Source organism: Erpetoichthys calabaricus, chromosome 14 (genome assembly GCF_900747795.2).
Source record: "Erpetoichthys calabaricus chromosome 14, fErpCal1.3, whole genome shotgun sequence".
Taxonomy (NCBI): Eukaryota; Metazoa; Chordata; class Cladistia; order Polypteriformes; family Polypteridae; genus Erpetoichthys; species Erpetoichthys calabaricus.
Genome location: NC_041407.2, coordinates 35,811,671 through 35,825,143, shown reverse-complemented (window position 1 = coordinate 35,825,143; position 13,473 = coordinate 35,811,671). Strand labels below are relative to the sequence as shown.

At 37.5% G+C, this 13,473-nt stretch overlaps 1 protein-coding gene across 1 annotated transcript in view; it reads right to left on the bottom strand.

Annotated features, from left to right (window-relative positions):
* Nucleotides 1-9,189, bottom strand: part of LOC114664444 (E3 ubiquitin-protein ligase rnf213-alpha-like) — a 282,755-nt gene extending 273,566 nt beyond the window's left edge. Inside the window, exons 1-5 of the mRNA XM_051918957.1 lie at nt 9,171-9,189; nt 6,026-6,199; nt 1,994-2,143; nt 1,100-1,716; nt 826-985 (exon numbers count right to left, since the gene is read on the bottom strand). Of these exons, the coding sequence (XP_051774917.1) occupies nt 826-985; nt 1,100-1,716; nt 1,994-2,143; nt 6,026-6,199; nt 9,171-9,189 (1,120 nt within the window). The remainder of the gene's footprint in view (nt 1-825; nt 986-1,099; nt 1,717-1,993; nt 2,144-6,025; nt 6,200-9,170) is intronic.
* Nucleotides 9,190-13,473: the final 4,284 nt, after the last annotated feature.

Here is a 13,473-nt window from a genome sequence, read left to right as displayed (position 1 = left end):
AACGATTAAAAATAATTAGTGACTAAGTAGACCTTTTCTAAAGCTTTTACATTTTCCTCGCATACCCCAAATAAGATTGATTAAAATTATTATATTTTTTGTAAAAGCCATTGTGGTGCCCGGCGGGCATCCATGCCCGGCCGGGACGCCCAGGAGGAGTGGAGGAGGGCTTGTGCCTCCTCCAGGACACGAGGGGGCATCCTCCCTGGTGGCTTTGGGGACCACGGGTACAGAGCTTGGAAGCTCAACCCTGTAGGGGCCCGTGGTCATCGCCAGGGGGCATCCCAATGCCTTGGGAGTGTTGGCCCTCAGTACTTCCGCCACACTGGGAAGTACTGGAGGGAAGAGCATTGAAGACACCCGGTGGACTTCCGGCTTCACCATGGGAGCTTCCGCCACACAGGGGTGTGGCTATGAGCCCTCAGGATCCACCTGGAGTCCTTCCGGGGGGAATAAAAGGGGCCACCTCCCTCAAGTTATGAGCGAGAGTCGGGTGGAAGAGGACGAAGCTTGGTGGAGAGGAGAGGAGTGGAGGCGGACCAAAGACTGAGAAAGGCATTGTGTTGTGGCCAGGACTTAATGGGGTGATTGATGCTTCGGCACTGGGTATGTGCACTTGTGTGGTAAACACGTGTGTGGTAAAAACATCATGTCTGCCTGTCTGTGTCTGGGCTGTTCCCCACACCATGCTTGTATCAGTTCCCCTAGTAATAGAAAGTAATGTAATCAAATCCCCAAAACAAAATCCAGACCCTGATTTATATATAGTATGTTGCTGTTAACTAATTTTAATAATAACAATAATAGTAATACATGGAACCTCACCTTCAAGAGACTCTTTCACCCAGTTAATTAGGTTTCTTTTATTTCCCAATTCAAATAAACACTTTCGCCGTGTGTCTGTAATGTCTGTTAGTATTTCTTTGGTCTTAATAAGCTCATTATCAATGCGATCAAGGGTATCTTTTTTGAAGTCTTCACACTTCTGGAGAAGGTAAAAAGGAAAAAAGCACATCCCAGAAAATAATAAAAATTTTAGTTATGTAAGACATACTGAGTAAGTACACTTTATAATTAAAACTCCAAATGTGTGACTTACCAAATCCAAAATTGTCTGTAGTATTTCGAAGTTTCCACTGAGTCCAAGTGCTCCTTTTACTTCTAGAATGACATTAGCTGATTCCACTGCAAGATGTAACTGGTGATACTGCTGGATTTGTTGAACTCGACTAGTCACCCACATTGTGTTGCTGTCTTTTTCCAGTCTGCTCATAATCTGAAGATCTTTAGTAAGATTTTCATATGAATTTTTATAGTCTTTAAATACTGTATCCACTTCCTCAAATGTGATAGATCCATTCTTAATTTGTTCAAAAATGCAGCGGTATTCCTCAAAACAAGGTTCAAAAATTTTCTCTGATACCTCTTCTGCAGTAGTGATACTCAAAAATGTGTCAGGAATAATCTGACTTGTGTTTGCATCTGTTACTGCCAAGGTTTTTGCTTTGTTCTCCCAAAAGGTTTGAAAGATATGACAGTCTTTGAAAGTGTGGATTTTTTCAGCCATGTCTCTTATTTTAGCATCCAAGTTAAAGTAAGAAACAGATCCCAGATTGTCAGTGTTATTGTCATTCAGTAGGTGTATGACAACTGTTTCACTGAGTTTTTCTTCATCAATATTCTGAGAAGCCCTTTTTTGCAGAGATTTTATGCTCACTGTAGAAAATATTCACAATAATATTAAATAAAATATAATAAATATACAACATTGACAGCACAAAGCAAATTCTTACTTCAACCAAATAAATGTTTTATGTAACTTCGAATAGTTTCGAATTTAAAGAGCATTATTTAAGTTGAGTACAAATCAACTCTTTGTATTTGAAAGAAAAATAAAAAATGCAAGTGCACTCCTCCTAAACTTTATTATAAAAAAGATCTGACCAAAAAATCTCCTAATAATCATCAGCATCAAAGGTAATAAAAAAAGTACCTTTCACATATTCATTTATTTTCTCGCACATTGTAAGAAAGCTGGCCACCAATTCCTTTTCATGCATGAGAGCTTGAAGTTCAATCTTACGCCATTTAAGTATTTTCTTCATAGTATTTTCATCTTTGTATGTTTTATTCTCAGCAGGGCCTATGTAAACAAATGTTATCCATTGTATTTATGCAAATAAATATAATGGCCCTTAAAGAATCTTTCCAAATACCTATTGTGAAATCTATCAACAGTACAGCCACTTGTACAGATAAAGATCTCAAGAATTAAAATAATTCTTCTTTTAATGGTCTATTACACATATTCTAGATAGACTCATATTCATAATAGTAAACAACAGATATGCAAATAACCAAAAAGTGACATATTTACATTTATTTGCTAACTTTTATCCAAACCACCTTATTACAAAAGAGGTCAACATAATCAAATAAACACCAGTCTGGGGGACTGTTTAGGAACAAAACTGGTTATCATAAGGGAAGAGCTCAGAACAAGATACATGCTAGCTACAATTCCTAGGTTATAAAACCTAACATATCAGTTAGACAGAAACTCACCAAACAAGAGAGTTTTCAAATGTTTCTTACACGCATTGAGGAATATAGAATTTTGAATGGTGGTGGGCAGCTCATTCCACCAACTGTAAGCTACCAGACACAAATTTCTTAACAAACATAACATCTTCCTCGATAAAAAAGCACATGTCAAACTTTCAAAGGCTCCACGTAATGGTCTGTTTAATCATGGGTGACAGGCAATGCCACATTTTAAAGTTCCCTGTGTCAGAGTAGAACATTTTTGCACAATGGGTGGTTTTCTTTTTCCTCTTAGGCAAAAAAAACCTGGGTGATAAGGGAAAAGGCAAATTTCCTGAATACGTCTGTTATAGGTTGTTGTTCATGTCTGTCTGCAGGATGTAGATATTTACCTGTATGGCAAAAGACTCACATGTTTTGAAGACTAAACTGCTTTGTATCTCATCAACATGCAAGATTGTGATAACAGAACTGTTTCTATGGAAAATGTTTGTATTGTGGCATACAGCCAGGGTTCTTGCCCGGCCAGAACACCTCCACGCTAGAAGGACCAGGGGAGGGAGCATATCCAGGGTATTACCTTCCCTGGAGCGCTAGGTGGAGCCCCCCTGGGTTGTAGTGGTGCTTCGGACTCCCACAGGGCTCCATAGGATCTGGAGTTTATTGCAGCCCTGTTGGGTTCTGTGGGAGCTGCCAGGGGATGCTGCAGCTGCTGTTGAGCCCTTATTTGTAGCTCTTCTGCCACATCCGAAAGTGCTGCTGGATGTGGGTCAATGAGCACCTGGAGCACTTCCAGGTGCCTTATGAAAGGAGCCAGCAGCCACTACTCCGAGAGCCAGAGTTGGGTGGGAGAAGACGAAGCTTATCAGGAGGAGTGGAGGGAGAGAATGAGAGAAAGAGTGAAAGAAGAAGAAAAGGATTTGATGCTGGACTGTGTCTTGTGCTTTTGTTTTGCGGTGAACTGTGCTATACTTAAGGGAAACAGGGGAAAGCGTTGCCCACGAGGGAAAAATAAAAAAATAAAAAGCATGTGTGCTTAACTTGTGTCATGCATCTTTCTGTGTTGAGTTTGGGTGGCAGGAGCACCCTCTGAAGGCCACAGAATTTACCTGGTCTGAAAATTAACGTGTTCTGGGGACACTGGGAACTAATCAGCATACAATGGCATAAGTACTTCTTGAAAGCTGTCAATAATACTATTTTTTTTAACCAATAAAAATGTGTTTACACTATTGATAAGCAAAGGAAATTGATATATGCCATTGTTTAATTGATTGTTATGTTGAACTTGGTAGAGACTGAAGCAGTTATATATTCTGGGCAGTAGGTGATGTTCGAACAGTGCAAAGAGAGAGTGTGAGGAGAAGGGATGGAATGGGCCCAGAGGATGGTGTGAGAGGGCAGATGGAGTCCACAGAGAATGCTGTCAACATCACCCTCACTAAGTGCAGGGATTCTCAGCAGACGAGGGTACGTGGCTGACAACAGGCAAGGCACATGGAGGGTGACACCTACCTCCAGGGATGAATGGGCAGTTTTACCACAGAGAGGGAAGACAGAGTCCAGTGAGAGTGGGAAGACTCTTGAGGGGACTGAGCGAAGCCAGTGGACAAGAAGCAAGATTTCTGTAACAAAACAGGAATTCTGCAAACAGTGTGTTTCACTGGGACAGCTGGAAGACTAATCGTTGTGTTAACACAGAGTGCAACTTGCACTTTGCACCAAAAAAGGTTGTATCCTTCACTGTTATGTTTTAATGGACTTTTAGAGTGTGGACTGTGTCTTTTTCTTTTTAAAAGGTTTTCCCTCTTGATATTTTTAGATTCTTATGTACTTTTATCCTCTTGGTAGATTTTATATTGTTTGATGTAATACAAGTTACTGTTGTTCCTCTTGAAATTGCTGCTTTGTCTTTCATTGTGTGTTTACTCACCACCCAATTGAAAGAAACCTATGTGCTATTATAGATAGATAGATCTTTATTGTCATTGTCACTTTTACAAAGGAACAACGAAATTGAAGGTGCAGTCGACTCAGTGTGAGGCATAAGAGTTAAAAAGACAAGAAGAGAGAAAATAATAACAAACCGAATAGTAATAAAAGTACTTTACAAAACATACAAATTGCGCTTGTTATATATACAAATTGCACTGGTTAAATGTACAAATTGCACTTGTTGACTTAAGGTCTATATTGCACATTGGAAGAATGATTGGGAGCAGTTTTATTCTGAGTTCAGGGCCATGATTGCTTTTGGATAAAAACTGTTTTTAAGGCGGTTTGTCCTGGTTTTCATTGCTCTGTATCTCTTGCCCGATGGCAAAAGCTGGAAGAGGCAATGACCAGGATGTGATGAATCCTATGAAATGTCTATTGCTCTTTTGCGGCATCGGGAGGTGTAGATTTGTTCCAGAGTGGGGAGGATACAACCAATTGTTCTCTCCGCTGTCCTGATGACCCTGTGGAGTGCTTTCCTTTCTGAGGAAGTGCAGCTGCCATACCACACACACAGTCTGTACGGCACACTCTCGATGGGACAGTGATAAAATGCAAGGAGCAGATTTTTGGGGAGATGGTTCTTTCTGAGGATTTTCAGAAAATACAGTCTCTGCTGCGCCTTCTTCAGCAGCTCCTTGGTGTTGGCACTCCAGGTCAGGTCATCCTCCAGCTCAATGCCCAGAAACCTGAACACCGGGACCCTCTCCACACTGGCCCTGCCAATGATGAGTGGCTGGATGTCAATTTTGTTTTTTCTAAAGTCAATAACAAGCTCCTTCATTTTTGTGCTATTGAGGAGCAGGTCATTGACTCTGCACAACTCTGATAGCCACCTCATCCCTGTATGCCAGCTCACCCTCCTTGCCCAAGATGAGTCCGACCACCATCATGTCATCCACGAACTTTATGATCTTGTTGCTATGGTCAGTAGGGTCACAGTCATATGTGTAGAGGGTGTAGAGGAGCAGGCTGAACACACAACCCTGTGGCGTCCTGGTGTTGAGGCTGAGAGCAGTGGAGGTGTGGGGACCTAGCCTGAACCTCTGGGAGCGACCAGACAGGAAGTCTAGTATCCAACTACATGTGGGTGATGGAAGTCCCAGATCTGCCAGTTTGGACACCAGTCGTTATGGGAGGACGGTGTTAAATGCCGAGCGGAAGTCCACAAAGAGCAGTCTGGCGTAACTCCCCTATTGCTCCAGGTGGCTCAGGGCAGCATGAAGGGCTGTGGCCACAGTGTCCTCCATGGATATCTTTGCTTTGTAAGCAAATTGAAATTGAATTTCAAAACTCTTAACAAATATTAACAGATATTTTAACTGTATTTAGGTGAGATTTTCTACAAGAGTGACCTAGACACCTGTCACACTTGCTCAGCCAGAATTATCATATTTTAAATCCTCTTTTCTCAATGACCCCATTCACATTTATAAATTACTTGTAGAATATTTTATTGAGTTGAATAAAAGATTGCATTACTTACATAATTTAACCAAAACAAGAAAATCACTCTCTCTGTTTAGGATCTTCCTTAAATACTTAATCTCAAGACTTCCTTTAGTCAACTCCTCTGTTATATCTGTGAAGGCAGAATTTGCTATAGTAATCAGCTCCTTGGCATTGTCTGTTAACTTTTCAATGATTGTTCCATCAGAACCTGTAGAGCAAGAAGATGTGCACAATATATTTATGTTAATAACAACAAAAAAAGACCTTTATCCATTACTATGAATATCATGTAACTCTCCAAAGATATGTGTGACTGATGAAAAGCATTCTGCCATTTTATTTTGCTGATTGTAGCATTTGTTATACCTCAGAACTTAAAAATGTCACAGTGGTAGCAAAACATCTCCACAAGACCGACCACCAGACACAGAGGTGTGAGGTACTACTTTATATATTTTGAAGTATGTAGTCCAATAGATGTTTTCGTCTCATCTGATTAAAGAACATCAAAAGTAAATAACAAAACACTAGAAGCTCTACTTTGTTGGTTATCCTTAACAAAGGCAATTTTTTAATATAGCCAATTAGTACAGATGTGGCTTCTAATTCTGAATTTGGAGATTTGGGCCATATAATGAAAGCAATATCTGCAATTCACCAACAATACAAATTTCATGTCATTCTCAAATCTGTTTAATCCATTTTAGATTGACAAGGGGATGACACCTCTCTTGGCAGGACTTGGCACAAGGCAGCAAACAGATCTAGACATTAAGCCTGCAACAATCTATATATATATATATATATATATATATATATATATATATATATATATATATATATATATATATATATATATATATTTATATATATATATTGAAATAGTTTACTGTCAAATAATGCAAAGAGTACACGACACGTGTTTCGCCCTAATTCTGGGCTCATCAGGTGTACACACTCTACTGCACTCCCTCTCTGGAATCGAAACTTGGACGTCAGCGATGCCCCTAACGTTGCGCCACGGCGTGTGGTTCGTTTATTTGACAGCATGTAGATCGGGGTAATTACATTCACGGCATTCGTAGTCTGTGTCACAATCTGATTATATGGGTGGTTACCTACCAGGTAACGCTTGTGGTTGGCCAGCAAGTCTGCTAACATCCGCCACGGTGCCCTCAGTTGTGAGAAGCAGATCATAGAATGGTTGAAATAGTTTACTGTCAAATAATGCAAAGAGTACGCTACACGTGTTTCGCCCTCATTCTGGGCTCATCAGGCGTACACACTCTACTGCACTCCCTCTCGGGAATCGAACCTCGGACGTCAGCGATGCCCCTAAAGTTGCGCCACAGCGTGTGGCTTGTTTATTTGACAGCATGTAGATCGGGGTAATTACATTCACTGCATTCGTTGATATATATATATAATATTCTTTTTTTTACCTCAGTTTTACACTCTTTTATCTCCTCAAGGAAAAGCAAAAATTGACATAAATGGTGAATTAATATTTCATTACCTGTTAAATTATTATTTGGCAATTGTATTATATTTTAAAAATTTAGTGGGTTAGAAAATGACTGACTGACATTTACAGATTTTTCTGCACCAAGAACGGCTTAGAGATGGAGCCATCATCACTCATCTTTATCATGTGTGCTAACAATCTTGTAGTAAATTGTACTGCAAATGTTTTTTCCATGAGAATAACAAATAATAATGCCAGCTTCAGTTTTATAAATGTTTTTCAAATAAACAGTATCACAATTATGACACAAGCATTATCTTTAGTCAATGGATTTTTTGCAGTCACTGTGTTTGAACCACATGCAGCATCTATGAAATATTTTCAAATGATATTCAACAAAGTAATTTCAATTATCAATAACCAAGGATGAATTGACTGGTTTTATTACTTGTAATATTCTAATTCAAATACAAAGAGTGTATCCGTAATGATAATGCACAACTTTTGCACAATAATACCTACAGTATTACTAGGATCAACATTTATTATTAACTGCACATTTTAAAAAAAGAAACAATGAAAAATCACAGGCAACGGTTTTGCATTGTATAGTTTTGGTGGATTTACACTGCTGAATTACAAAGCACTGAAGGTGTCATTTTCAGATCTTATAATTCTGTTGACACTGTCAACCTAAAGACGTACTGAGTTTATGATTAACAGCTCAATTGTTGCAAACAATAAAATAATAAAAACTAAATAAATGAAATGAAATGCATAAATTCCTTACATCCATTGAATTTTTAAACTCAAGATATATAAATATTCAGCATCCAAATCTAATTTCACATTTACTTGTCTCAGATTTTAAACTTCCAATATACTAAAATGACAATTTTTCCAGCAGCTCAAAAAAAAAGTATTCATCATGAGAAATTAAAATAAACAAACTTAAAACCTTTCAGTAATTTTATATAAGGAAAATATCACATTTGTGACATTTAAAAATATTAATATTCCATCCCTTTTTTAAATACCAACTCACTCAATTTGCTGATGGTCTCCATCTGTGTAGGAAGTGAGTGTATTATCTGTTTTCGATTAATTAGAATTACCCCCTCCCAAAAAACGTTTTTATAGAGATCAAACAATATGATACAGGTTTTCCAGAAAGCAATCCAAAATAAAGACAAAAGAGTATTCAAAATAGGTCAGGGTATTATTAAAGAGAGGCATAGATCTAGGGTGGGGAACAAGGCAATGTCACTGAACATAGAGTACTGACTTGTTGCCAGGCAGTTTTAATGTGAACTTAACAGTTCACATGATACTGGTGCAGCAGGAATATGCTTGGAGGAAATGGCAGGGGGAGCTGCATGGGGTTGTGCTGCAGCGTGCTCAGGAACTTGTGCAGAAACACGATGGTCCAGAAAGCAGACGGGCTTGGTGTGTGAATAAGGGTGGAGGTGCCGAGATTTTGGCCTGGTACCAGCACTAAGAGTTGGAGAAAGAAATTTACTTGGCAGGCTTTACTGCGAAGCTGAGAGACAATTGAAAGGTTACCTGTGTTGTGTTTAGGTAGGTGCCTGGATGGAGGTGGTGTGGCGTGTAAGCATGCACGTAGTTATGATCTGCCCTAATTATAGGAGCTCCGGCTAGATTAATTAGCCCTTTTCACAAAAATCGTAAGTGACACATTGACAGGTAAACTTACTTCCTGTTAGAATAAACATGATCCATTACCTGCTAACTAATTGTCTCTTTTCTCTTACAAAAAATGATTTTAGTAGTGTCCAAAATACTGTTGAAAAGCAATCCACAATAAAACCATCAAAATTAAACAGTCTATATTTTTTGGTGAAAGGATTCCTTCATAATTACCAAGGTAAGTTTGTTCATTTTCTTTTCTCAGTATGCTAACAGTTTCAGCTGACCAGTATTTTTATACTTAATGTTTGCTCTCTCCATTTTGTCCATGTTGAATAAATAAGGTAAATTAGAAGTTTCAAGTTAACATAGTTCTTTTAAGACAAAAAAAGACAGAAGATGTTATTATGGCTAACAGAATTCAAGCTGCAAGTAAACAATCTCTGCTGAAATCATTAAGTTTCTGTCATGAGATCTGTGAACATACAGTGTTGCATATACTTTTGAACAGTGTCTTTCTGGTCTTAAGAACTGTTTTAGTTTTTATTTAGTTTTTATTTTATTTTCTAGCTTGTATTTAGTTTTTGTTTTTCATCATTTTCCACTTTTAGTTTTTATTTAGTTTTTTCTCCTTTTTTAAGTGTTAGTTTTTTCTATTTTTTGATTTTCATTCTTATTTTTGTGTTTTTTAGTTTAAGTTTTTCACCAATTAACTTTTAGTTTTTGTTACATTTTATTAATATTATTCTATTAGCTTTGTATTATTCACCAAAAATGATGCAGTTCTGCAAGTGTATAAACAGTTTACTTTATAGTTGTCAAATTGTATTATCATTCATGTTGTACTTAATAAATACAATATGTCTGTAATAGAACTTAATTTTCTCCTCATAATGTGTCAGTTGAAGGCATCCAGTATAGTCAAAAATGCAAGAGTCAAATAACAAGCGTGCACTGATGGTATTCGTTACTTTAACCTGCAACAAGTTTAAGCAAATGGTTATTTAATGTCAAAAACACTTTCTTTTTTATTTTTCAGATTTCCTTTGCAAGCAGTAAGATCACCATACACTTATACTTTTACTTTATATTTACTTTTGATATCTCTTGATGTATACTATATGCCGTCCACCATTTTCGAAACTTTGGGGAATTCTGATTTTTTAAAATACTGTTGAAGTCACTACTCGAACTGTGTTAATAACAGTAAAAGCAGAAATAGAGATGAAAGTCACAGATCATTCACTTAATAAGAAATATGCTAGGGACCTCCCTGTTAGCCTAAACTGTAAGGATGTCATTTAACAACACATGAAAGAATAAACAGATTTTCGCAATTGAGAGACCTTAATGACACATTTCTAATATCCAGCTATTATAAAATATCTGAACTCACATACAACTCTGTCCACATATATATGGGGAAAATATGCAAACTCTATAATACACTGATCAGGCTAGCAATCAAACCTGGTGCTGTGTAATAATAATAATAATAATAATAATAATAATAATAATAGGCGGCACAGTGGCACAGTGGTAGCACTGCTGACTCACAGTTAGGAGACCTGGGTTCGCTTCCTGGGAGTTTGCATGTTCTCCCCATGTCTGTGTGGGTTTCCTCCCACAGTCCAAAGACATGCAGGTTAGGTGCAGTGGTGATCCTAAATTGTCCCTAGTGTGTGTGCTTGGTGTGTGGGTGTGTGTGAGTGTGTGTGCCCTGCGGTGGGCTGGTAGCCCTGCCTGGAGTTTGTTCTTGCCTTGTGCTGGCTGGGATTGGCTCCAGCAGACCCCGTGACCCTGTGTTAGGATATAGCGGGTTGGATAATGGATGGATGGATAATAATAATAGAACACCTTTCGAAAGCTCAAAGTGCTTCACAAACAGTCAAAGCAATACAACAGAAATAAAAGCAAAGATGACATTAACAACACTGGATATAAACTAATATCAAACATTTATAAATATTTGAAAGTCAATATTTTGAAGTACATTAAGAAACATGCAGGAAAAAAGAAGAAAGCCATGAACAAATAACACAATTTGTTTATACTTAATAGGGATATAAATCTTGATGTTACAAGCACCCATGACAGTAAGGAAAAATAAATAGGATCAGTGTATTTCATTAACATTTTTACAGCTATACTGAATGGACATTGACTATTTCATGGCTATCCATTTGCTAGACATCCACACCACTGAGAAGTAAACACTCTTAATGGAGATCCCTACTAAAAATTTTGCAATACTGCGTCATTATAATTATATTAAGATTATTGCAGTCCATCCATTTTCTATTGATGAAGCATTTCGCATAGAGAAGTTCATCATGATAGTGTGACAGGAATGTGCTCTGTGACACTACACCAACCAGATTAAATATCAGTACTAATAACTGACTAAAACTAAATGTGTAGCTTTGGCTCAGTTGCTAAAATTGACTGCATGCTACACATCTGCTTAATCTGCCACTACAAAGGTACTGTCAAAAAACAAGCAATATGTGCAGGAGGTAAAGTTAAATGGCTGAAATTCTTCTTTGGCACATAAAGAAAACATTTTTTCCAGTCTAAATACTGACTGAATTTGAATAATGTGAGTGGCTATTTGAATTTGACAAATCCTCCATATCTCTAATTTTCCAACTCTTTAGCTATATTTTCTAAATCAGGGATCGCCAAGTCTGGTCCTAGAGGACCACCATGGCTGCAGGTTTTCATTCTAAACTTTTATTTAATGAGTGTCCTGTTTGTGCTGCTAATTGACTTCTTGTGAATTCATTTTAATTGAATTGCTTTTATAAGATTTGCTCCCCTGAATTTCTTCATCGTTCCCCTGAATTGCTTCATTTCTTTCCTTAAATGGCACCCAAACAGAAATGAATTGTGAAGTTACTGAGCCGACAGAAGACCAACTAAGTCAGGGCCTCAAACTCCAACAAATTTCACTCCAACCAGCTTCTCAATGAGGTGCCAATTCTTGTTGTTAATTAAACCCATTCTTTAATTCTGTGGCTTGTTGCTGTTCTCGTGGTGCATTAGCAAACATTTCCAAAACTGTCGACTTTCTCTTTCTAAGAGCACTGGTAAAAAGTTTTGGGGACCTGAGCAGACAGACATTCCTGATACCTTCATCTTCCTTTATTTTTAGATATCGTATGATGAACACCAGTTGTTTTGTCTCATTTTGTATCTCCTTATTGTTTGGCTGCTAATTAAGGAAAAAGAAACAATTGAGGGGTCTGAGTTTTCAAGAGCAAGTCAAATATAATTAGTTCAGTAGAAGTTAATTAGCAGCAAAAACAGGTCACTCATTAAGAAAAGGGTTAGAATGAAAACCTGCAGAGACGGTGGTCCTCCCGGACCGGACTTGGCAACCCCTGTTCTAAATAGCATGTTTTACTTTAACTGCCTTTTCATTGAGGTTTAGTGAAAGTTGTCTGATTATTCGCTGTTAGCAGGGCATCTCTGAATGATGGTTCATTTTGGCCATTGGAATCCACAGAATGAGTCATTGACAAGTGATGAGGGTTTGGTATTCACACTCAGTTCCGGAAAGGAACCTTGACTGATGTATGAAATGATCAGATACCAGCACAGCGGGATATTTATACATGTACATGAATCAATGCTCGATCCTAACAAAATTTACAACTGCATGGATAATTTTTAATTAATATATAATAAATATACCAGAAACTACACGCTTACACTTCATTATGCACAAAGTATAGTGTGGTAAAAATCAAAATTAAAATTACAATTACTTTCATTTTCATTTTTATTTTACTATTTTCATTTAGTTCTAGTTTTCAGATAGTTTTTCATTTTTATTTTAGTTTTAGTTAAAGAAATTATTATTTTTTTGTTAACAACATACTCTAATTTGTTTTAGTTTTAGTTAATTAGAATAGCACTGCTTTTGAACTCTTGGTTCACATTGTCAAAAAAAAAGTTTAATCACAGCACAGTTAAGTGATGTGTACTAACCAGGAGCAGAGGCAGTCGAATAATCATTTTCCATTGAGAAAACACTTCCAGTGCTGTTTCTTTTTTGTTTTTTGTGATAAACTTTTTATTAAGTAAAGATAAAATGACAGGAGATAAACAACAAACAATCATTAGAAAAGAACCAAAACTCCCTTCTCCCACCCAGCCTGACCCAAGGGGTAGATATCCTGGGGGAATCCAGTCACCAATTAGAATAGCAATAGTTAACAGAAATAGCAGAAAAACATAATCAAGGCATTACAGCAAACCAGGATTTACACAATTAACCAGTAGCAGACCAAGTTTCATTTGCATTTCTGCAGGCTGCAGATAACTTAGATCAGCGGTTCTCAAACTTTTTCAGTCCTGGGACCCCT